This window comes from Rousettus aegyptiacus, unplaced genomic scaffold (assembly GCF_014176215.1).
Source record: "Rousettus aegyptiacus isolate mRouAeg1 unplaced genomic scaffold, mRouAeg1.p scaffold_m13_p_5, whole genome shotgun sequence".
Classification (NCBI taxonomy): Eukaryota; Metazoa; Chordata; class Mammalia; order Chiroptera; family Pteropodidae; genus Rousettus; species Rousettus aegyptiacus.
This window is the reverse complement of record NW_023416308.1, coordinates 88,830,745-88,856,131: the sequence shown is the minus strand read 5'-3', so window position 1 is coordinate 88,856,131 and position 25,387 is coordinate 88,830,745. Positions and strand designations below refer to the sequence as shown.

The following is a 25,387-nucleotide window of genomic DNA, read 5'->3' as shown; positions in this document are numbered from 1 at the left end:
ACCATGACCACTTGAGGCCACTGTCTCTTGCCTTTCTAATACCCTCCATTGCAATGTTTCTCCTGGTACACTTCCTTGCTTGACAACAGGGTGACCGCAAGTATTCTAATTAAAATCACTTCCAAATATACCTAATTTTGCATTCTTTTTAATAGGCTCCTTCCCCACCCCTGCTCCCAATTGCGAATAAGCCTCAAGGCCCCTCTACCCTGGACACCCTGCCCCTTAGCTGACTTCTGTCCCGACTAGGAAGACCGGCTCTCTGGTGCACTCACCTTCCGATTGAAGCGGTCAATAGTGACCTGATGGGTCAAGTGAGTCACATTCAACATCACCAGACAGAACGGGGGCCAGTTCAGGTGGCCCTGCAAAGAGAGCCCAGCCTCATCAGTCCTGCCTCCTCATCCTGGTGAGCAAATGTGATCACTCTTCCTGTCCCTGTTCCTGCCCCCGACCTCCGAACAATATGCCAGGGGCACCCATCCAGGCTGGGCAGATGACGCAGCATCCCATGGAGCGTTTGTCTCCACCTGAACTCATACAAGTCCAGTCCCACACAAAAAGGCTGGCTCGTGGGGGCGTCCTAGGAGGTGACTCCCTGTAGCTGGCACCCTTGAGCAGCCCGCATCCCAGCCACTGTGCCCTTCGGTGCCATCCCACATGTGCCTAGGTAGCTGGGACAAGCCGGGGATGCCGCAGGCCCCAGGAAAGGCCAGGAGGTGGCCTTTCCAGGAGACTCCTGGAGAGAGACAGAGCTTCCATGTCTGTCCTCAGCTCTGACACTCCTTGAAACCCAACTCACTGCTCAATCTCTCCTCCAAACTTAGTCAAATCCCTAAGTGCTGGTGGGAAAGGAAGCAGGAGGCGGTCACCAGGTTGGCGCTTTTGCAGTCGAGGACATGGACGGTGACCATTTCGTCTGGGCTCTGGCTGAGGATGTAGATGGCCTCTTTGAACAGGGCTGCGTGGCTCCCATCAAAGGTCACGAAGCTCAGATCAGGGAAGATTGAGCATCGGCCTGGGATGGGGCAGGGGACAGTAAAAACAAACAGATGCCCCCAAGGTGAAGGCTGCTTAGGAACACAAGGCAGGTGCCCGGGCCTTTTCCTGGGTGATTCACAGGCCCTGGGGCCTGGAGGGCCATACAGAGCAGGTGTCATACAGAGATCAGAGGTCGTAAGGGTGAGAAATCTGCCATGTCAGGATCACACTGAGATGAGAGATCCCACAGGAGGGTGCGTTCAGGTCAGGGTTACCCCGATGCTGAGGGCAGAGGTCATGAGGGGATAGGGTTACAGGGAGGACATGGTAGGTTCCAGGGGACCCAGGACTCACAGGGGCACTCCCAGAAGGGACAACAGCGGTCCCCGCCGACTCTCACGGCGAGGCCCAGGACTCCACAGCGAAGAGGTGCGGCACCCTGGGGACAGTGCTGAGACTGGTTCACGCGGATCAGCTGGCCCTCCAGGCAGATGTGGCGGACGCAGTCCTCCTCCGGGATTGGCTGGGGCGCAGGGCGGAGGGACAGCGTGAGCGCCTGCCCGAGGGGCCACAGCGACTCACCCCTGCCCCACCCAACCCCAAGCCAGCAGGGCAGGAGAGGACTCTGAGGTAAAATTTACAAGGGGATGATATCCTCACCTTCCACCCAGCCAGCATGCCATTGGTGCCTGGGGCTGGGCTGAGTATGGGATTGAGGGTCAGGGGACTGACTCCCCGAGACCTTTGCACAACTGCCCGGCCTGTGCTGAAAGCCCCAGGTGCACAGACATGCAGAAACACTAGCTCAGACTCACACACACCCACACACACACGCTCTACCTCACAAATGCAGACACGCATATTTCTCAACATCATGTATCACACATGCACAGATATCTGAGAACTCATACATGTGAACACAAATGTGTGCACACACAGTCCCACGTGTACAATCATATACACACTGGCACACTCATGTTGTCATACTCTCGGCATCATTCTAAGCCATCCAATCAGCCCCTGCAGCCCCAGTGGGGCGTGGTGTGATCCTGCTATGGTGTCAGGGCCCCATAGGAGCCTGGAGAATTTTTGAGGCCCCAGGGGCTCGGGGCAGGAGTGTGAGCAGCGACCAAACCCCATCTTGCAGCCTGGCAGCTGGCTAAAAAGCTGCGACAGGCCTTGCCTCTTGCCCAGGCAAATGAGAGTGTGTGGCATCCAAGCACGGGGCATGGCGAAAGGGAAAGTGTGGAGAGTCCACATGCAGGAAGCCAGAACCCTGACGAGTCACTCACGACACACACGGCAGATGCGTTGGCTTCAGTGGAGGTTGCCGAGGCCTCAGCTGAACCCTCTGAGATGCTCTGAACTGGGGCTGAGCGCCCAGACTGCTCGGTGGTGGCCTCTCCCACCGGCTCTGCTGGGGGCCGAGGTCCCGCCGAGGTTCCATGGGCCTCAGCCAGCTGAGGGAGCAGAGCCAGGGAACTCTCTCGGGAGGCAGTCCTGTCTGAGAAAGGGCTCAGGGGATAGGACGTGGGCACCGGTGGCACTGTGCTAGCCCAGGGGCTCTCAGCCTCAGTCACCAAGGTAGCAAGAGTGTGGGTCACAGCAGGCGTGAGTGCTGTGGGCCTGCCCTGGGCGGGGCCATGCACCAAGCTGGGCAGAGACACTTGCTTGGACAGGATGGCCATCTTTTCCGTAGTGCTCCTTCGCGGGGCCACAGATACCGTGGAGGCCACCCCCTCAGCCACGGCCACAGCTCCAGAGGGTGGCAGTGTGGCTCCCAGAAGCAGGCCTGGAGTTGTGCCTGTTGCCTGAGGGACGGTGTGACTGGGTGGATGCATCTGGGTCACCACGGCTGGGGTGCGAGGCAGCGCTGGGCGAAGCGTCTCAGCAGATGGGATCATGGCCGTGGTGAGAGGTGTGGCCTGTTGCTGGAGTGAAGCGGTGATGACGGAGTCCTTGGGGCCAGGCGTGGCCACTGGGGCTGACGTGCCCACCTTGGCCAGAGGCAGGCTGGTGTCAGGAGGCAGGCCAGAGAGGAGCTGGGGTGGCTGGGTTGACTCCAGGGACATGAAGGGTGTGGCCCCCAGCCCATGAGCAGTGGTGAACAGGCTGGTGGCGGCTGGAGTGCCTGGGGGTGGAGCCGGAGGCCTGGTGGCTGTGGCGGTGTGCTGGCTGGGGCCGAGCAGGGCCGTGGGGCGTGGGCCGGGAAGTGGGGATGGCGGCAGGCCCATGGGTCGGCCGAGCTCAGGTTGGACCTCCTCTGTGGATGGCACCATCTCCACTCCCTCGGTGGCCACGGGACTGGCAGGAACCTGTTCTGCTGCTGTTCTAGCCTTGGCTGGGGCACTGCTGGGAATGGTCTTGGCATGTATGGACTGGGGGATCTCTGTCCCATTTGTGACCTTCGTTATTACAGGTGTCAGCAAAGCCTCATGGGATTTTGAGGAAATAGGGGCCCTGGAAGTCACTGCAGGGGAAGTCACAGGCCTGGGGGAAGGACTTGCAGGCAACTCCAGGCTTGGGAAGGCTTGTAAAGTTGTCGTCTTAACAAGCAAGGAGCCAGGGCCTGGGACTGTCACCGCTTTGGTCATGAGTGGGAAGCGAGGTGCAGGGGGTGACTTGGAGGACACTGTGATGTTGGGGCTCCCTGCAAAGGTCACAGTTACCCTGCTCGTTTCCAAGGCACCCAAGCCCATGTCAGCTGTGAGCATCTGCTGTGAAAGAGGGAGGGATGAGGTCGCTGGGGCATGGGGGGTGGTCTGGGGGCTGGCGGTCACTCCCTTGCTGGCAGGGACCTCTGTGGGGAGGGTGGGGAGGTTAGATGCAGTGACCCCCAGCGGCTGTTGCAGAGTGACCTGGGTGGAGCCTGGGGGCAGCATTGGCCCCTCAGTGGTGGCCATGGATGGGCTCAGGGCCACGGTGAGTGGGGCAGCTGGAGTGAGCGCTGGCCTGTGGGAGGGGGCCCCGGGAGTGTCCTGTGGAAACTGTAGCTCCTGGTCACTGGTGGTGGGCGGCTCTTGACTGGGAAGGAGGGTCTTATTGCCAAGGGCCTCTGTGGGAACCAGAACCGCTGGCTCCACACCTGGCGGATGAGAAAAGAGGCTCAGATGGTGGGGTCACTGGTGCCCCAGGGGTCATCGCTATGACATGAGGCTTCCAGACTGCCCCCTAGTTGAAGTGGGGAAGGCAGCTTCCCACAGCCAATCGGGCTGCCTGACCACCCCATAGCCTCTATCACATGGATGACTCAGAGAGTCAGTGAGTCTGGACTCGTCCTACACCTCAAATCCCGAGCCCAAAGCCCAGAGACCTCAGGTCTAAGTCTGGCTGCCCTGCATTCTCACCACGTGACCCCAAGCCCGTCCCTTCCTTACTCTGGGCCCTGTTTTGTTTGTTTGTTTTGTTTTGTTTTGTTTTGTTTTGTTTTTTAATCTCTGTGAAATAGAGAGAATAGACTGGGTGAGATTTCTTCATATTTTATGGTGTCCTCCTTCTAGAGGTCCCTACGCTGACCCTGCTTCTCTGGGGACCCAGGGGCTCTGGACCTGACTGGCTCATGAAACCCTGGGGATTTACAGTAAATCTGAGGGAGGGATAAGAAATCCAGGCCACTCACAGTCCTCCAAGTAAACACATCTCTGTGTGACTTCATCCAGGACCTTGGGGGCGGGGCATGCAGGTACACAGCCTTCTACCCTGGGGACAGAGCAGGGAGCAGGTTAGTGGTCTGGAACATGGGGAGGGTCATATTCACCTGGACTGAGCACAGGCCTCCTCCTTTCTTATGACACCTGCATGTGTATCCTTATCATGTACACACTCACATGAACCTCCATAAACTGTCACACATTTGTACAGGGGCACACATGCCCAAATAGGCATGCCACCAACTCCTGCTTTCAGACTGAAAGGGCAGCACACACAAACAAGGTCAAGTTACGCACACACCATGCACACATACTTGCACGTGCTCACACGTGTCTCCATTTAGGCACATTCTCACATACCCTCTCCTCACCTGTGGGCTCAAAAAATATTCACACTCAAAAAATAGATATAGATAGATATAGATATAGATATAGATGATATATAGTCTATCTAATCTATATATATACACATATATATGTGTGTGTGTGTATATATATATGTATACATATGTAGAGAGAGAGAGAGAAAGAGAGAGAGAGAGAGAGAGTCCATATGGATCGCTATGAAAAACAGTGTATATACACTTGTGCATGTAGCTGCACCAACGCACATACATATGCACAGCTATACAAGCCCAGACACACCTGTACACACACACTAACACACAGGCTCAGCTATATATACTTGGTGCACAAACTGATATTCACATATGAGGCACATTCACCCTGGTACAGACGCCCCCACACACATAGCACACAAAACATGTATATACAAGTATATGCGAGTACTCACACACCTCAGGACATGCTCACACTTCTGCCCACAGACTACATACAAGCCCATTCCCACGCATGCTCCAACATGCTGATGCGCATACCTTGACTCCATGCCATCTTACCTGGGCACGTCCCTGCAGCTGGCTGCCCATGGGTCCCGGCAGGTTTGGAAGCAGGGGCTGGCACAGGCATCGTAGTGCCACTCACAGATGGGGTAGGAAGACCCCAGCGGCTTGGCATCTGACAAGGCAACCCACCAGAGTCCTGAGACTGAGCAGTCCTGGGCACCAGCTCCAGATCAGGAGCCAGAGCACAGAGGGAAGCCAGCTCAGCTCATGTCCGCCCTGTCCCATGGAAGAGACAAATGGACTCATGCAGGAAGAATGAAGACAAAGGCAATAAAAGCCAACCTCAGGAGACACTGTATCCCTGAGAGCTGGGGTTTGTGCCTGGAGGATCTTTGGGATGGGGCTCAGAGAACTTGGTGCAGGGGCTGGAGAGGCGGGTGCTAAGGAGCGGGCTTTGAGCGGTGGCCAAGGAGGAGGCTGGACGCTTGATCTCTCCATAAGGCTGCCCATCACTTGGCCCTTCTGGGACCTTGGTAGTCAGGCTTGCCCTGCACCCCAGGACACAGTCCCCTCCTCCTTGCCCTGCCTCTGGCCAGGCCACTGCAGATCTCCATGAAGACAAGAGGCTTCCCTTGAGGGTTGGAGTAGGTATTGGGGGAACCCCTTTCCCTCTCAGCCTAAGGTCCTGCGGGCCATCTGGCCCCAGACAGGGGAGAGAGCTGTTCTCATGAGCCCTGCCCTCTCTGTCCCCAGAGGGCCTCCCTGAAGGAGCCTCCTCCTGAACCAGCCCTGGGACCTGGAGGGTGCAGTTTGAGCACTGCCCTTCTTGCCACTAGTAACTTGGGCTCCGACTACTAACGACAACAGCTAACTCTGAAATAGTAGCAAGCATGACTCCCAGCACTTAACAAGTAATTACGCATTAATTCTCACAATAATCCTGTGAAGCCACGATATTATCATTCCCGTTTTATAGATGAAGACACTGAAGCGACAGAAGAAGCTGGGAAAATGAAACTCTCCCAGGGCAGATTTCCTCGAAAAAGGCCCCGTGGCCAATACTTTGACAAATGAGGGACCCTCAGGGAAAAGCTGTAGCCTATGGGGGGCGTTGAGGCAGACAAGAGCCCAGACCACCTTGGCACAGGTGACCGGTCTCTAAAACTGTGGCCTGAGCAGAGAGATGTGGGCAGGCTCTGCGGCAGGCTGGAGGGACAGCCCCACCCCAGCAACCCCTTCCTGACCTCCTACTCTCCACACGGTTACTGACTGTGAGGAAACTCGCTTTTCCAAGATCTTTGAGCCCAGATCCAGAACTTACATTTGGGGAGCACCTACTATGAGCCAGGCCTGGAGCAAAGCCATCCTCACAATAACCTTCTGAGGCAAATATCCCCATTGTTCAGGTGGAGAAACTGAGTCAGGGAGAGAGGGGCTCTCCTTCAAACACCAGGGACCAGGGTCAGGATTCGAACCCAAGGCTGTCTGGTTTCAAAGCCCGGGCTCATTGCACTCCACCTCAATGTCTTCCAGAAAGGGGCACAGTCCTCCCATCATAGGCAGTGATGAATCTGTTCATTGGTTCATTGGTGGACTAGATAGATGACCGCTGAGTGTAAGGATGAGCTGGCCCAGCCCTGGTGTGTGTGTGTGTGTGTGTGTGTGTGTGTGTGTGTGTGTGTGTGTGTGTTGGCAGGGGATGATAAATGACAAGCCTGGTAGGAGACACATTTACACATGGGTGGATCCATTCATACAGCATGAGGTGCCCTCACAGGCATGAACATGTAGGAGAGAGAGGCCAGTGTAGAGCATTAAAGAAGTAATGATCGCTTCCTCCAGGGTTTAGGCAGAGAACAAGTAGTTTGAGGGTAGACATACCTGGCGGTGGGAAGGCAGAGCCCCGGAACCCCTTCCAGCAGAGGCTGGAAAGGGCGTGGTGTTGCCCTATCACTCCCCTGGGTACTGGGCCTCCACGAGGGGCAGAGGGGCTGCTGGTTCGCAGGGCAGCCATGCACCCCCATCGGCAAGAAACCTGAGCCAGCGGGCTACGCGGACAGCAGCCACGATCACTTCTCCCCTTGTTTCCACAAAGGCCACCCTATTTTTAGACTGTGTAATTGGCCTGTGGGAGTAGGCAGGACCCGGGAAGCTGGCTGGGCCCCAAGCTACACTGCCCATAGCTCCTTAGGCCACCAACATGGAGGCCAGGCCACCTTCCATCTCAGGGGCGGCACCCATGCGGCCTCTCTGTGCCAGAAGCATGAAGATTCTGCCTCTTGGGGGCAACTTGAAGGGTAAGGGGAGAGAGGGCAGGATGGGCAGTTGAGTGAGGGGCTGAGGAGCCGAGGGAGATGGTGAGGTAGACAATTACCCAGAAGCTGGAAGAGTGTGCCCTGGCGGAACACCTCTGTGTGTTCGTATGGCCGCAGGGCCAGCACAGGGCCTGACACGGAAAGGAAGGATCCAGGCTCTGCCAGAGACTCCAGGGCCACCAGGCCTGCCCGCCACATCCCCTGGTGCAGCAAGAAGGAGGCATGATGGCGGAAGGCATCGCTGCCCTGCCACTTGGCCAGCTCCAGAGACCCATTGGCCGTGACGTGGAGGAAGAAGTTGGGTCTGCCCTCTGCCTCCAGGGATACCACATCTGGGTCTGCAAAGAGACACATGGGGAAGGTCGGTGCAGGCAGGGGTCCAGATGGGGGGCGGACACCTGGGCACACATCTGCACTCTCTGCGACATGGGACTGCAGCACCTTCTGTGAGTTCGCTGGACCTCGCTCCTCCACGCCTGCTCTGCCTCCCCTCAGCCCCACCACTTCTGCCTGCTGGCTGCCCCTCCGTTCACACCTTCCCCAGGGAAGGTGGAAGGTTAGGGAAGCCGCCAACTGCCCAGCCTCAGGAAGGTGACTGAACTATCTCCTTTCCTCTGTCCCTCTCTTCCATGGGCATTTTTGAGGATGCTCTGTGTGCCAGGTGGAATTCCAGATGCCAGGGATATAGCAACGAATGGGACAGACGAACATGGCTGCCCTGTGGAGTCACGTTGTATTGGTGATGCTAGAAAGCTGAGGCTCAGTGATTTTCCAGGTTCCAGTGGCCCTTAGCTGGGTCCCACTCCTCACAGAACCCCAGAGGGTCAGATGGTAAAACAGTATGTCGGAGAGAGGAGGGGGTTTAGATCTCACCTAGAAGGTACTTTCTCTTTTGCTGTCTAGTACCCTGGACATGGCTAAGGAGAAGGAGCACAGAATGGGATTGGGGTGAGAGCCTGGGTGCTCACTGGGTCCTCATCCTGCCCCCAGGTGCCCAAGAAACCCCAGGCATGACTGAGATGGAGGCTGGACTCTGGGAAACCTGTCCACAGTGATGTTTTCCAAAGCCAGGCTACTCTGGGGTTCTGCTTAACATGCCCATAAAACCACTGGAAAATCAACACTTCCTCTGGAGTAGACCTTACTTACTGGACTGAAATATTGAATGGAGGACAGAAAATTCCCACTAAGCAGATGGCCTATCGCATGTGGAAGGTTGTAACACACCCAAGCAGGTCCGCATAGATCTGGGGATCTGCCACGTTTAGAAAAGGAGTGTTCTATTTTGGGATGGTGGGGAACTTCTGGCCCTCCACTGGCCCAGTGACTGGCTCCTCACTCCCCTGTCTCCTTGTGCAGTGACGTGATCCCTCCTGACACCTCCTACTGTACCCCTGGCTCCCACCACCATGAACATCGCCCATAGCTGGGGATGCTGGCTGTGCCTGGTGCTGGGCAGGAGCTGGGGTGTTCCTCCCCTCCTTAAAGCCTCTCCGTGGCTTCCTGCTACGCTCAGCATAAAGACCCAACTCCTGATCTTGGCTTACAAGTCCCTTTCTGATTCCTTTCCATCCCTCAGGGAACATCATGCATTCTAAAAAGCCTCTCCTGACTCCTCAAGACAGGCAAAGGGCCCCTCCCAAGTGTTCCCACAGGCATTGTGACTGCTTTCGATCATGTCTGTCTCCCAGATGGGACTGTGTACTTCTTGTGGGCAGGGACAGTGTCTTTTACATCCCTGATTCCCTAGTGCCCAGCTCTGTGCCTGTCATAGGAATAGGGAGGGAGGCAAGAAGAGAGGCAGAGGGAGAGAGAGAGAGGGTAGGAGGGAAGGGAATTAGACCCTCAAAACTAGTTAAATGGTAGACCCTGAGAATTTGAGAACTTATATTCTCAGGTAGGGATGAACTCTCTGAGAAGTGTCTTGGCTCAAGGCTCCAGTGAATGCTAGAAGTGGCTGCATGGATCATCCCTGTGATTAGAAAGATTCAGACTAGATGGGGCCAACAGGATTTGGGGGAAGAAAAGCTAATTACAGTGACCACACCTCCTGGGACATACACACGTGGCCACAGACAAGAAGGCTTCCTGGCACCGGCGAACTGAGGCCTTGGCCCCAGGGCCCAGAACAAATACTATGCAGGGGTCACTTCTCTCCGGACAGGGTTCTGCCACCCCTCAGGGACTACTGAACTCTGAAGAGACAGCAATGCCTACTAAAGCTAAGCCCTCCAGGTTTGCTGGCAGTCTGAGGCCCAGGTGGGTAGGGCTGGTTCCAGGTATAACACACCAACTCACAACGCAGGATCATAACCTGAGCAAATCAAGGGCCCACTCCTATATTCACAGGAGGACGCCCTGCTGGAGTCCGTGTATCAGCCAGCGCTCACCTGGCATTTAAAGTCTATACAGTCTTAAAAATGGGGAGCAGAGCATCAACAGATTGGGTGAAGAAGTTATGGTACATACATAAAATGGAATATTATTCAGCCACGAAAAAGTGAAATATTACCATTTGCAACAACATAGATGGACCTAGAGGGTATTATGCTAAGGGACTAAGTCAGAGAAAGACAAATATCATATGATTTCACTTATATGCAGAATCTAAGGGGGGAAAAAAAATGAACACACTAAACCAAAACAGACTCATAGATACAGAGAACAAACTGGTGATTGCCAGATGGGAGGGATATTGGGGGGCTGGGTGAAAAAAAGGAAGGGATTAGGAAGCACAGATTAGTAGCTACAAAAAGTCACGGAGATGTAGATTACAGCATAGGGAATATGGTCGATAACACTGTGAGGGCTGTGTGCAGGACCAGATGGGCGCTGGCGTGATCAGGGGATCACTTCGCAAATCAAGTAAATGTCTAACTACTGTGCTGTCCACCTGAAACTAATATAAAATAAATTTATTTTTTTTAAATAGGGAGCAGAGGAGGCGGGAGAGAAGAAGGAGGAGAAGGAAGAGGAGGAGGAGAGTAGGGAGGGGACAGGGAGAGGAAGTTACCGCCCTGCTTTTCTGGAATGCAGTTATTGTGGAAAGTTAGGTTCAACGGTACTTCTGGACCTTGGCCTCCCTGGTTTTTTGGGAAGAAGATGGGAGGTATCTCTCTGAAGAAGCGAACAGGCTGACTCCGAACCCTGTCTCGGTTGGGAAAGGGGCACCTGTTGGAGCCCCATGTTTTTCCAGCCACTGTAAATGGTCCAGGGCCTCAGCATCCTTCCTCCACTGGCAACTGCCTCCCTCCACCAAGGGCTGGGGTGAGGCCAGAGGTGGGTCTTACCGTGGGCCTTGGCCTTGTACAGTGCAGCCGTCAGCAGGAAATTCACAATGTCCCCCGGTGCCACGTCTTCCGTGTTCACTAGGACTACGGCACCACCTGCTGCCTTCGTGGACACCAGGGTACCAGCAGCTGCCTGGCTGGCCAGATGGTAGGGGCCTTTACCTAGTGCTGGAGAGAAAAGACCCAGATGTAAGGCCTGCCCTCTTGGGCCTTTGCCTGCCTCCCGTCTCTACCTGCCCACCCCTGCCAGAGGTGAGGGAGAGGGAGGGTACCAAGGAGCTGCCCTTGGTCGCTTCCCTCGCTCCAGGTCCCAGGGACCTTGATTTCTATGAGAAGGAAGGACAGGAACCCCAGGCTGCTAGTCCCTGACAGGGACCGACCCTCTGCACAGTACCTGAATCATTTCATTTCACAGGAAACCTGGGAACAAGGCCACCCAAAAGTCTCTCTGTGGGCCTGTCCCATTGCAGGAGACTCTGCCATGCCAGCCACTGCTCTATTCAGAGTCGCCACTGGGAGGAGATATCAGACCCAGTCTCTGCCCACCCAGGGCTTGAGTGATGAAGGCCAGGAAGGCTTGGGCTCAATCAACATTAGTGTTTCCTTATTCCAAACACTTTTGTGTCTCTTGGGTTCCTGCAGTTTTCAGTACAGGTTGGTTTCCTAGACAATTGTAACAGCCTTGTAACTGACCTCCCTGCCTCGGGTGTGCTCCCCACCTCCAGTGCCTCCTCCCTGTAGGTGGCCGAGCCACCTTCCTAGCCATACTCTCTGCTGGGACTCATCATTGGCTCCCCATTGCGCTCAAGATAGAATCAAAGAGCCTGGCTTGAACTCAGGGGCCCTTCATGCTCCAACCCCTGCCTACCTCCCCACCTCTCCACACCCTTGCCCCTGCCATGCCGATCTTCCCTTGCTCCTCTTTGAAGGAGCCATGCTGTGTCCTACCTTATGTCCCCGCTCATGCAGTCCTCCTCACTCAGAGCAGTCGTCCCATTTCGTGTCTGGCAAACGCCTACTCTATCCCTGGGATCCAGCTCAAATATCACCTCCTTGGGGAAGCTCTCCCTGCACCCTCTCTTGTTGCACACAAACATCATCCCTCCTCCTCTGTGGTCCACCAGCCCTTAGAACACAGCACACACTGATGATCACAGCTCTCACGATGGATCTCAATCAGGGGTTCATGGGTGTCTCCCTTACCGAGACAGGCAGTCTGTGCTGGTAGATAGTTAACTATCCGCTCTCAGAAAACAAGCAAAGAAACAAACAAAACCCCAGTTTGTAGTGTTTGCTGATTTCCATGGTATAAATTCTCCCACCAGTGGTCAATTTCCAACTACCAAGTGAATGCAGTGTTAGGAACACACAATTGATTCTAGAGAGCCAGCGTGGGCAGGCTCCAGCACAATGCTGAGACAGCTCTCTTTGACCATTGACTCCCCAGCACCTGACAAGGGCTTGGACCAGAGAACATGTTGGCAGAAGAACAGAGTGAGGAATGGATAGGTGGGTGGGTGGGTAGGTGGAGGATGCTAGAAACAGCTTGTCTTTTGCCAGTTACTGCCACCCAAAATGCCACAGAAGGGAGAAAACTCTGCTCAGAGCTGTCTTGCTGAAATGTCTTGCTTGATGTCAGACAGACCCTGCCTGTCCTAGAGACCACAATTCTTCCACTACAAATTAATTCCTTTAAGGATTAAAGGTTTGGGGCCAACTGTTTAGGCCAACAGCTGGATAGGACTGTAGTTCCTGTGAATTATGCCATACCTTGGTCCAGCCCTCATCTCTCGGAGCCTCTAACTTGTATCCTTGTCTCTTGTCAGTCTCCTATCATTTCACCCACTATACTCTTTCCAGGGGGATGTTTCTCAAACCCAAATATGATAATGCAGGTAACTGGACAAGAAGACAAAGCCTTGGGCCTATACCCACATAGGCTTGCTCCTGGCAGGAAGGTGCCTAGAAGGGGCGGGGTGGGGAAGCTTTGGTAATCAAAGGTGAATGACACCAAGGACTTGATCAGCATCTAACTCTGCCAAGGTCTAACCTTGGCCCATCAGGACAGAGATCAGTACTGAAAATTACTCCTGGGCAGCCCTACCCCCAATGCCTACCCTATCCTAGTGATTAAATTGACTGATTGGCTCTAATGCTGGACATCAACCTCACGGGGGTCTTTTGCGATGACCTGTGTTTTCACCCTGGTAAATGCAGAGATGGGAGTACATCCTGATACCTTGAGGCCTCGACCAAATTTGACGGTGACTCTGACAGGCCGAGCCACACCATTCTCAGGAAAAGTTTGCAATTGCTTTTGCCAGCTCAAAACTTCAGTAAACCCAAGGCAGCATTCTGCAGGCCTGATGAGCTAGATTATGAAGGCTGTAGATGGCACATTGGAGCAAATGGGGTTTTTCCTTCCTGGTGGAGCTGCCGTGGGTGAGCACAATTTCTGGGAAGCTGGTCTGGCCTGCGCTCCAGACAGAGGCTTCAGGAGCTGTTAGGGACAGAGTTCTAGGAATCCCTGGGCCTTGCACTGCCAGGGTTCTCTCTGTATGATGAGGTTCCTCCTGCCCCCATGTCATGGCTCTTCTAGGGCCAGAAAGGGCCTCAGGATGGCCAATGCTATTGTGGTACCAGGACAGGGCTGGCAGGGCCCCAGCTCCCAAGGCTCCACTTTGAGAGGACAGGCTTACCTTTGTTAAAGAAGTCACAGTCATATGCTGAAAGAGAGAGAACAGAGACTTCTTGAGAAGCCTGGAACAGATGGACAAAGCCCAGACCCCTAGCGTCCCAGCTTTCCCTCCTTCCCCTAGGGCCAGACCTGGTCTGATGCCTAAACTCCAAAATTCAGGCATAGTCATTGGATTCAGATGTCTTAAGGCATAGAAAATACACTGGCTCCTCTCTGTGGCCCTAGCACAGAGCTCAAAGCCTGGCCCAGGGTAGGCGTTCATGTATCGAATGAATGAATGAATGAATGAATGAATATTGGGCAGAAGGGTGTGTTTTGTGTTGTCCCAAAGGGCAAGATTGGAATCAGGGGATGAAAGTTCCAATTGGAAGTGTTGCGGAAGGTCCAAGAAGAATGCAAGCACAAAATAGAAGTCAGCCTTCCAAGAGTCTAAGGCTTGTTCAGGCCCCTATGGCAGTTTCCCTCAGGCGCTGACAAGGTCCTCCAAGCATGTGCTCCGCACGCCCTCTAGTGGCAAAGCTCAGCAACACAGCCCGTTTCCCTGGGGCCTCAGTCCATTGCAGTAAGTTGGGGACCTTGCAAGGGGCACCTAAAACCAGGAACAAGGCCATGAGAAGCCAGTCCGGTAGATCTGGGATAAAGGGTGACGTAGGGCCTTTCCATTCACAGGCATGGTCTGAAGAGAGCCACCGACTCCACTCCACTCCCCAAACTCCATGATCCACACGATTCCTTTGTATTTGACATTGTCCCCTGGAAAGAGCACGAGGGGTCATTGACCTACAGTGTGGTTATGGGCAAATGCCCTCCTTTATAAGATGGGACCACCACTAGTATCTGCCCCACAGACTTTCGAAGCCTGGACTAGGAGATGGCGAGTGCTCGCCTCAGGTGCAAAATTTAAGGGGGGGCATCAAAAATCTCGGCAATCAAGATATATAATATTTTAATCCAATCCTTTTGTAATTTCAAAATTAATGCAAAATATCCATGATGAATAAAATATCAAAATTTAAAAACAAAGATAGGATCGGTGACAGTGCTTTGCCAAGCCGTATTGGAGCCTGAGACAAAAGGAAAATCAATGACATTGATCCTGTCATTACTTAAAACGCTCATATTTTGTCCGTCAAAATTATTTTGTAATAGTTTTGATTTTTTAAAGACACTGTCTTAAAATATTATTTATGTTGATTCCTGAGTTCTCCTGGTGTCCTGTTCAATCTTATGTCGTGTGAGCGCCTCACTCGCCTCACCCTAGTCCTGGCCCTGAATACTAAATGAGTTAATCCGTGGAAGGCACGGGGCCTGGCACACAACGGATCCTCATTAAGGGTATGTTCCCTTCTCCTTCTTGAAGGAGTTGGTATCAGAGAAGTAGAGGGAGACGCAGACTACATGAGGACCCAGGGCGCCCGTGGTAGAAGGGTCTCACGGAAAAACGGGCAGCAAAAGGGCACGTCGAAGGCAAATTCTGTTCCATCTTGTTCCTGAAGTCATCCTGTCTGAAGCCCCCAGGGCTCAGGACACGCCCGCACCCATGTCCCCATGAAAAATGACAGCGACCTTAGCAATTGCATAGAGCACTGCGCCAAGCACTTTACATGCGTCATCTCGTTTAAAGCCCACAGCACGCTGCAAGGTAGGTACAGTTCTCCTGACCTCCCAATTACAACTCAGAGCGTCAGCAGCATGTCCCAGGTCACCCTACTTGGTGGAGCTTGGGTCTGAACCCAGACGGGGGGCCCCAGAGCCTGTGGGATAACTACTGCACGCCGAAGTGAGGCAGCCTTGCACCAGGAAGATCATTGATACATAGGGAAAAGTAATAATTAGGTAATAATTTAAATTTTTATGTTTCATTTCATCTTTCAAATATTTACTTTTGTAATACATATTTACACTCCTAATAATTGTATATATGTACATGTATATATGTATGCATATGTATGTGTACTCAACATATTTTTACTTGGTAAGAGTGTGCAACCAAAAGTATTTGCAGACCACCACTGCCCTAAATGCTCTGATACCCTGTGCTGCCTCTGACAGCATGTCTCAGCTGACAAAAGGCTTTGACATTCACTATCGCCTTTGATCCTCACAATAAACCTGGTGGGACAGGTCTATTCTTATTTTTCGGATGAGAAAATTGAACCCCAGAGAGGCTGGAGTGACTTGCTTAAGGTCATACAGCTCACCAGTGGCAGCTCTGGGGCTGGAAGCCAGGGCTCTTGACTCCTCCATCAAAACTAAGAGCACAGGTTTGCATCCAGACTATATGGGGATGAGCCCTGGTTTTACCACTAACCTGTGCGACCTTGAACATATTACTTAGTCTCTCTCCCTCTAACCTGTTTCTCCAGCTATAACACAGGAATAAATAGTCCTACTTCACAGAGTAGTTATAAGAATTCAGTGAATGATACACACAAGGGAGTTGATTCTGGCACATAGCACTCAGTAAATGCAAGCTCGTCAGAGTGATGGTACCTCACAGGCCGGCCCACAGAAGGGGTCCTACTCTCCCCATCAGAGGACTGGTCTAGACACTTACGGCAGAGGCGCGGTGTCCGCCAGTCGATGGCTACCCCATGCTGGCAGCACTGGTGGGCATAGGCGGACACACTGGCACAAAAACACTCACAGTCACCGCCCCGGCTGCACCCACATGTATCCGTCAGGCAGTTTGAGTAAAACCAAGTGACATCGACCTAGAAGGGGTCAGAAGTCAGAAGTCAGCGGACAGGTCCTGGATATTAGCCCTGCAGCTCCCTAGCCGATGCCAGTCAGCCTCGGGAAGCAGCAAAGACATGAAGGGACCACAAGATGGGATGAAGCTGCGGCCTAGGCCATTGGATCCAGGGATGGAGGCTGTAGCTGAGGAACAGACATGGGGATGAACTGCCAGCCAGGGCCAGAGACAGCCAAGGTCGATCTGACAGCAGCCTCTGAGGCCCTGGAGGGTGCCACGCCGAGCTGCGTGCCAGCTATCCTCTGTCTCCACTAGGCAACAGGCTGATGCCACAGCACGAGGGGCTTAGGATCACTATTCGGAAGAAATTCCTGACCTGGAGGAAAAGCCAGACTGAGACAGGCTTGAAAGGGCACAGAAGCTGTGTTTGTCTGGCTGTCTGTCCCAGGTCATCTGGGGAAACAGAACAGACTCGTCTGAGCATGCTGGAGGCAGGGGAATGGCAGAGGTGAATCTCCCCTGCAGACCTGGGGTGTTTCTTCCAGGCGAGATGGAGGGGGTGGTCTGAGAGCAGAAGGGATCCCGGGGGCGGGGGAGCTCAGGAGTGCCTGAGGTTGGGGTCCACTCACCACAGGGTGGCAGGTCTCAAACACCTCACTGAGCAGGATGCTGCACTCCTTTTTGGCAAATGGTTCTCGGAGAGGATTCAGCACACACGTGTCCTGGGGATCAAGGCTGTCTGGGCACTGAAGGGCAAAGGGAGGACTGTCAACCTCCCTACCTGCCAAATGCTCGTTGCCCAATATGGTGAACAGGCTCTTAGAGTGGCCCCCTGATCCCTGCCTCCTGGTGTTTATGTCCTTGTATTATCCCTTCCCCTTGAGTGTGGGAGGGACCTAGCTAGGACTTGTTTTAAACCAACAAGAAGATGGCAAAGGTGATGGATGGCCATGGCTGTGTGTATGTGATTGCATGATTGTGTTACATAATTTGCAGAGCCCATCTTGCTGGAGTTTCTCCCTTGCTGGCTGTGAGGAAGTAAGCAGACATGTTGGAGAAACTCACATGGCAGGAATGCTGGGTGGTGTCTAGGAGCTGAGGGTCACGTCTAGCCAACAGTCAGAAAAAAACCAGAAGTCTTCAGCTCTACAGTTACAAGGAACTGAACATTGCCAATGACCAAATCACCCGGTGGGGAAGCAGATCCTTCCCCACTGACTCTTCAAATGAAAGCCCAGCTCTGGCTGACGGCTTGATTGTAGCCCGTGGTACCCTAAGCAGAGGACCAAGTCGAGCTGCACCCTGACTCCTGACCCACAGAAACTGTGAGACAGGTGATACGTACGGGGGGTTGAGTGCTGCTGAGTCTGTGATAACGTTGCTACACAGCTACAGAGAACTAATGCAGACCTCCCTGATGTCGAACCTCCTCCCTCAGTCCTACATTTTCACTGGAGTCTCCCAGGGTACGCCCAAGGGGATTGGCTAGTGTGAGAAAAGCAGTGGAGGGGTGTTAAAGGAGGGGAGCAATAAAGGTTAGTGACCCACTCAGCTTCTCTAGAATAAGTGTGGGTACACTTTTCTGAGGCCCTGAGAGCAGACTTGTCCCACCTCAGGATTAAATTGAGCTCCTGGCCATAACTAAAAAGCTCTCTTGACCCCGGTCTACATAGGTTCATCTCCATCTACTCCCCAACAGAGAATTAGGGACCTCAGATCCCTCGTCCAGGAAAGGCAAATATGTAACACTCATATCAAAACTCTCCATTGCTGCACCCGTCGCAGACATAACTAATCCATCACAGCTCTCCTTCCAGCTGAGCCTAAAACAAGTCTTAGGTAGTACTTAACACAGCTTCCCAGGCAGCAGCTTTTGACTGATCAGAGTTGTCATATGAGGTGACATCTCTCTCCTGGCACAGCCCCTTCACTTCACAGAGGACCAGAGAAGATGTGCCTTACTCAAGGTCACCCAATAAGTCAATGGATGATCCAAGATAAGAACCCAGGTCTTCTGCTCTCAGTTCAGTGCTCACAGCTTAGAAGATTCAATCAGACATTTCTTAAACCTTTGGGACGCCCTGACTCATTTCTGCCTCTGCTAACGTTGTCCTCCCTCTCAGAGGTTTTCTCTCTGATACTTTCAGCCTTCCAAATATGGCCTATCTTTTAAGTAAGTATCTCACTGGTCCCACCTCCTCCAGAAAGCCTTCTCTGACTGTCTCAACCCACATGGTCTCTCCTCAGTGCTAGACCTAGTGCCAGGCACCGGGGCTGCTGGGGGCACAGAAATGGGTAAGATGGTCACGATTCAATAAACCTCGCCTTCCTGCTAGATGGTCACCTCTCCTAGGACAGCGATTTTGTCTCCTTCCCAGTCCCTGCCCTCCCCGCAGAGCCTGGTCCAGGGCAGGTGTGCAGCCTGATTTGTGAGAGGGAATGGTGTGCATCCTTGGGTCATAGGACAGTCTAGGGCTGGAGATGCCGGCTCGGAGGCGGAGAGAGCAGTTGCAGTTGCAGGAGCAGCCTCCCACCAATGTCCCTCTTCCCTGACCTGGGCCCGCTTCTCTCAGTGCTGGCCGGGGCCCGTCTGGGTGAGGGAGTGAGCCAGTTAGGGGAGGCTTTACCTCGACTGCAGCCCAACTGCTGCCAAACTCCTGCGGGTTAGTTAACTCTAAGTTCTCCGGGGTCCTCATCTCATTGATGGTTTTTAAATCAAAGTTCCCACAGAGTCCTCCCAGCCGGCCCTAAAAAAAGAGGGGATATCACGATCAGTTGCAGGCTCTCAAGGGGTGAATCATGGGCAGAGAGGTCGCCACGAGCACATGAGTCTGTCATGAACCCAGAAGCAACTACTGGAGTTACAATGTGAAGAGCAATAGGAGAAGGGTTGGAGGAGAAGGGACACAAAGTGGGGTGGTGGGGGTGGGCAGGACAGAAGGGATGATGTTCCTGGCTCCTCTGTGAGGCTACGGCTCACCCAAAGACACCCACTGGCTTGGCCCGACCTCCAGCAGGAGCAGAGGGTCCCTTGAGGATTACCTGCCACTGTGGCCCAGCCTGGATGTGCACTGTGGTCCTCTGGTCCCATAAAAGGGTGATGTGCTCCCGTGGGAAATGCACTAGCATGAAAAACCCTGCTCGCCATGTGTGGACCTCCTGCCTTTCATCCAGGAAGCTCTCCGGACTCTAGGGGGACAGAGATGGTCATTCCTGAGGTCCAAGTGTTCCCCAACACCTGGGTTGGCTGGGCCTGGCTGGGGGTGGGAGGAGGGATTGGCAGCCCCAGGACCTCACCAACTCCTCTACCTCTCTCATACACTGACATTGACCTCTGTGTTCCTGACCCTGGCCAAGGAATTCAATCTGGGCTGCTGACTCAAAGGCTCCAAGAGAAATTGCTATGGTAAAGAAAACAGTCCACACTCCTTTTACCCCCAGCCCCCATTAACCTGCAAATTACCTATACTACTTCACCTGTACCGGGCCTTACGGGATTTCCTGAGTCGTCATCAAAGATGATGAATGAGTTCCCAACATTGATGGAAATAAATTTCCTGCAGATGATGCCAGAACTGTAGCAGTTTATGTTTTCTACAATCACGGAGAAGCTGAGATTCGATGTGCTCTGAGGAAAACACAAGTCAGTTTAGTAAAACCAGGGCGAGAAGGGATCCTGCTGAGAGGTGCAGAGGTAGAGGGACACAGATCCTAGTTTTTGATCTACTTCTACTTACTACCTGTGTGACCTTGGGCAACTTACTTCAGTTCTCTGAAGCTCAGTTTCTTTTTGGGGTACCTAGTACAGTGTTTAGCATGTAGTGACTCTCGAAAGTATATCTGATGAATGAATGAATGAATGAATGTATAATAGGGATGAATGGTGTTGACAGGGGTGTGGGGGGTGGGGCACTGTCTTACATATGCTGATAATAGCAGTATAAGCCTTTCTGGAGGGCAATTTGTAGGCAGAGAACAATGTATTACATGTACATAACTTTTTATAACAATTCCACTTCTAAGAGTCTAGAGATACATCCACAAATGTATTCACTGGGCATTTGAATATCGGCAACAATCTGAATGTCCATCAATGGGGGAGTAATCAAAACTGAGCACATCCTTTCTGTAGAATTCTACAAAAAGAAGAAAGAAACAAGTATGTACTGACTATGTAAGATAATGTCCAAGGCATAATATTAAGTGAAAAAAGCAAATTTGAGAAACCTCGCCATAAAAACTAAACGAAGCGTGTGTGTGTGTGTGTGTGTGTGTGTGTCTGTGTCTGTGTGTGTCTGTGTGTGTCTGTCTGTGTGCCTGCCCGCTTGTCTTGTGGAAAATGATCTTGCAGGATTTATACCTGACTTAAAAACAGGGAATGGGAGTAGAAGAGATGTAAAGGGGAATATTTGTTTTTGATATATGCTACTATGTTGTTTTAAATGTTAGTGAAGCGCATGCATTATCTTTGAAATTTAAAAAATAAAATAAAATTGGGTTGATAATTTTTGTCTTGCAGAGTTACTGAAATTATATAAAAGAGCCCAGTACAATGCTTCCCCCACAGATAGGACTCATTCCATTAAAAGTCTGTCATTGTTGTTGTTGTCATTGTTGTTGTTGTTGTTACTATTATATGCAATGGATAGGCCCTTAGCAAAACCAAGTCTCCAGGATATTTCTCTGGCACTTTTCCACATGCCCCATTGGTACCTTTTTCTCCTAGAGGGGATCCTACCCTAACTGTGCCTCCCACATCACCATTCCTCTTCCTCCTGGTGAGCTGAAGGCTTGAACATGTGACTCCTTAAACACACCAACTCTCCAGTTAGAGTTCATGGTTCAAATCTGACCCAAGCTCTGCAACTGCCTAGCTGTGTGACCTTGGGCAAGATAACCAACTTTGCTCAGCCCGAGTTGCTACTTCTATAATATGGGGTCAATAAACTCTATCTTTTAGGGCTGCTGTGAGAATTAAGTAAAATAATCCACAAACATGGCTCAGGAGACCACCAGGCATATAATAAAAGCTCAAAAAGCATTAGCTCTTACTATAGGCAGAAAAAAACCATGAGGACTCAATGGGACAAGGTTATAATGGTGAGTGGACAAGCAGTGGGGTATTTTATGACTAGTGAGCTCTGACCAGCCCCTAAGTTGCTCCTCAGCACGTCTTCCTACCTCTAGATAGGCACATTCAGGGCTTAGATCTCCCCACCCACCAAACTATGCGTCAGACTGGAGTCCAGAGCATCACCATGCTAGCCTAACGGGTCCTCAGCCTCAGTCTGCCTGGGTCTCCAGGCAGACACAGTCAGGAGCTCACCTTGACCAGGTGCACTTTGCACGTGCCCACGAAGTCAAATGGGAGCCCATCAAAGGTGCGGTAATGCCGGTCACCGTAGGCCGTGCAGGTGGAGGCACAGGGGTGGAGAGCGCACCGGAATGAGCCTTGCCGGCACATGCTGAAACACAGCGCCCAGGCCCACTTGCAGGGCACAGCCCCACCCCCACTCTGATTATCTTCGACAGAGACACTGCCTACTGAGCCCTCGCTGTGCCCCTGGGGAGAGGGTCAACAAACATCAACCTCTGCAGAAGCTGGAGGGTAAGATTGTGGGTCCCTATTTTATGCAGAAGTCAGCCATTGGAGGACACGTGGCTGTGCACACACACACATGTGCACATACTTATTAAGGTGAGAGGAACCCCTAAGTCTAGGAGACCTTCCTCGGCCTACAAGAGGCAGAGTTCAGGAGAGCTGAGTGGCCGGCAAGGGCTCCTACAGAACACACTTATCTCTGAAACACCAGACCAGGAGCCGATACACCCAGCCTGACCTAACGCTACTTTACACAGGATCTTGTGCCCAGCCTGATCCTTTTGGACAGCCACCGGAATGTGATGTGGGACCAGGACAGGACATGGGTTCCATTGGGTGGGGGGCTCCACTGGAATAAGCCGAGGCATGCTGATCCTGTTTCCTTCCCCTCCCCATCTTAGCCTCATTATTCTAAGCTCATGAACGTTGGTCATTGTCCAAAGAGTTGCAGGAACCAGAGCTGAGATGATCCTTTGCCTGGGGCAGCGGCAGGGCCGCCTTGGTCCTGCAGACACATCTACAGCTGGAGGAGCACTGCGATGCTCAGAGCCCTGGAAAACCCATGCTGGGCCCTCTGGAGGGGTGCAAGAGCATGAGAGGAATATCAGAGAGGCTCCATGTGACCTTCGGAGATGCTCTCTGTGCCAGGAACCTCTGAGGGCATCTGCAGAGGTGTCCACAGTAGGAGCTGCCTAGCCTGGGAGACATGGGTTGAGAGGCCTCGTTGATTGTAGGGGTAGTTGTAAGGCCTTTGGAGGGGTAATTAGGGGAATCTCAGCGCTGAAATGATATACAAGGCTGGGAAGACCCTCAGCAGAGGACAGGTGGAGATTAGGAAAATAAGTTGCTTAAAAATGAATCCCCATAGACACCTCTAGGAGCCAAGCCTCGGGAAGGCAAGTTAATGTGAGTCAGGCCCAGCAGCAGTGGAACCCTGGGAGCTGTTTAGGATGCTGAGTGTCTACCCGCTTCCTATCTTCTGTTGTTTGGCCCAGTGCAGGCCCCACAGAACTGGTCTTCTGTCTGTTTCCATAGAATCCAATCCATGTGCATACACACTCACATATGTATACTTACGTTATTTATGTACATACCGCATGCAAATATATTCACATATACACTCACTTACTTACATATATAGGCATGTACATATTCATAGGAAAACACAGATGCACATTTACACGTATAATGTTTGTGCACATGCAAATACAAATTGTATGCCCAATGCACACACATTCACACACTTTGCACATACATGGTCCCACATGCTAAATAGATACATATGCTCACAAATATATATAAACACACCTCTATAGATATACAAATTTATAATTGTATGTATTCCCTAACATATTCATGTTTACGAATGCCCACCTATTCATATACATGCACGTGTATATACATTTGTGCCATCTGTGCATTTTGGATTTGTGCCCACGCTTGCACGGTCACATAAATATGCAAACACACCATCATGGTTACAAATATGCATATATACACATTCATATAAACATCTGAACAAATTCACATTCATGTAAATACAAAAAAATCCTCCAAAATTATTTTTATGCATACACTTGCATATGTATGCAAACCCCTACATAGCACACAAATATACAACATGAATATGCACCTGAGAAGGAAGGAAGACTGCTAGACTGTGTTCACAATCCTGCATCCCACATCCGTCCTCCATCCCTTCCCCAACAAAAGCAGAGCCTGTACGGGGGGCCTTCACTTACCAGGTGTGACAGGGAGACATGACCTGGTCTCCAGGGAAATACTCCTTCCCCTTCCAAGTGCACGGGCATTCCTCTGGCAGGAAACATGCATCGCCATGTCTGAGTAGGCTGTAGGCACACAGCAAGCAGGTGGTCAGTAGAGAACCCTTCTCATATCTGCCATCTGTGGAGGTCCCTGCATCCACATGGATACCCTGGGGGTGGCTCTCAGCATTTACCCTAAAAGAGGCTGACCATGTACCCTCTACCATACTGATTAATGGAGTTCAGAGGTACCTTGGTAACTGGAAATACCAGATACTTGGCCCAGCTTAAAAGTCTCTGCCATCCATCAAGAAGCAAAGCTTAGCTATATCAGCCATATCCTCCCTGACCAGGCAAGATGACAGTTGTCCCTTAGGCACTAGCTATGTACTAATAAACAGACCATGGATGTGGGCATTGACCCTCCTACTCATATGGCTCATGGAACAACCAGTAGACTTGCACTAAAAGAAATGTTAAAGGAAGTTTTTCAGGAGGATACAAACCCAGCTTCACATGAAGGAATGAGGAGTTGGTAAATATAAAAAAATTATTTCTTAATTGTTTTAAGATGTAACTGAGCACTGAGAGCAAGATTAATGTCAGTGAATTGTGGGGTTTATAACACATGTAGAAGTAAGATGTATGACAATAATAGTAAAAAAGATAAGAAGGAAGTAAATGAAAGTATACTCTTGTAAATATTCTACATAAAGAGGTAAAATATTAATTCATGGTAGACTGTGATAAAGGAAAAATATACATCGTAATCTCTTTTTTAAAAACCCCAAGATATATAGTAAAAAAGTAATAAAATACTAAAAAATGCTAAACCCAAAAGAAGGCAGAAAAGAAAAAAAAAACAAAGAATGACAAGACAAATGGATAATAACAAGATGGTAGTATTAAATCCAATCAAATTACATTAAATACTAACGCATAAACCATCCAATTAAAAGAGAGAAACTGTAACATCAGCTAAAAAAGCAAGACGCAACTATATTTTGTTTACAAAAGACATAAATGAAATACAAAGGGACAGGTAAGTTAAAAGTAAAATGATAGGAAAAAATCGCATGCAAACAATAGTGGTAAAAAAGATGAAGTGGCTATATTAACATCAGACAAAGAAGACTTCAAGACGAGCAGTGTTAACAGCAATAAGGAGGAATATTTCATGATAATAAAAGAGTTGGTTTATCAATGGGCATGTACTATGTCATAGAGCTTCAAAAACAGAAGCAAAAACTCACAGAATTAAAAGGAGAAAGACAAAATCACAATTATTGTTCAAGATTTTAATACTTCACTCCATTGATGATAAAACAAATAGGCAAAAAAAAAATCATCAAAGATGTAGAAAATTTGAACAACTCTAACAATGTTCTCGACCTAATCAACAATTAAAGAACTCTCTATCCAATAACAGCAGAATGCACATTATTTTTATGCATACATGTGAAATTCATCAAGAAAACTATATTCTGTACCATAAAAAGCCCAGTAAGTTTCAAAGCCTTGAAATCATACAAAGTATATTCTCTG

The 25,387-nt window shown here is 51.2% G+C and overlaps 1 protein-coding gene across 1 annotated transcript in view; it reads right to left on the bottom strand.

Annotated features, from left to right (window-relative positions):
- The window catches only part of OTOG (otogelin), a 72,163-nt gene that overhangs the window by 17,537 nt on the left and 29,239 nt on the right, over nucleotides 1–25,387 (bottom strand). Inside the window, exons 24-39 of the mRNA XM_036220996.1 lie at nucleotides 23,819–23,926; nucleotides 21,801–21,939; nucleotides 19,968–20,102; nucleotides 19,517–19,663; nucleotides 19,102–19,221; nucleotides 17,104–17,220; nucleotides 16,337–16,493; nucleotides 13,781–13,807; nucleotides 11,082–11,249; nucleotides 7,851–8,129; nucleotides 5,531–5,648; nucleotides 4,601–4,680; nucleotides 2,274–4,066; nucleotides 1,336–1,504; nucleotides 873–1,018; nucleotides 276–365 (exon numbers count right to left, since the gene is read on the bottom strand). Of these exons, the coding sequence (XP_036076889.1) occupies nucleotides 276–365; nucleotides 873–1,018; nucleotides 1,336–1,504; nucleotides 2,274–4,066; nucleotides 4,601–4,680; nucleotides 5,531–5,648; nucleotides 7,851–8,129; nucleotides 11,082–11,249; nucleotides 13,781–13,807; nucleotides 16,337–16,493; nucleotides 17,104–17,220; nucleotides 19,102–19,221; nucleotides 19,517–19,663; nucleotides 19,968–20,102; nucleotides 21,801–21,939; nucleotides 23,819–23,926 (3,793 nt within the window). The remainder of the gene's footprint in view (nucleotides 1–275; nucleotides 366–872; nucleotides 1,019–1,335; nucleotides 1,505–2,273; nucleotides 4,067–4,600; nucleotides 4,681–5,530; nucleotides 5,649–7,850; nucleotides 8,130–11,081; nucleotides 11,250–13,780; nucleotides 13,808–16,336; nucleotides 16,494–17,103; nucleotides 17,221–19,101; nucleotides 19,222–19,516; nucleotides 19,664–19,967; nucleotides 20,103–21,800; nucleotides 21,940–23,818; nucleotides 23,927–25,387) is intronic.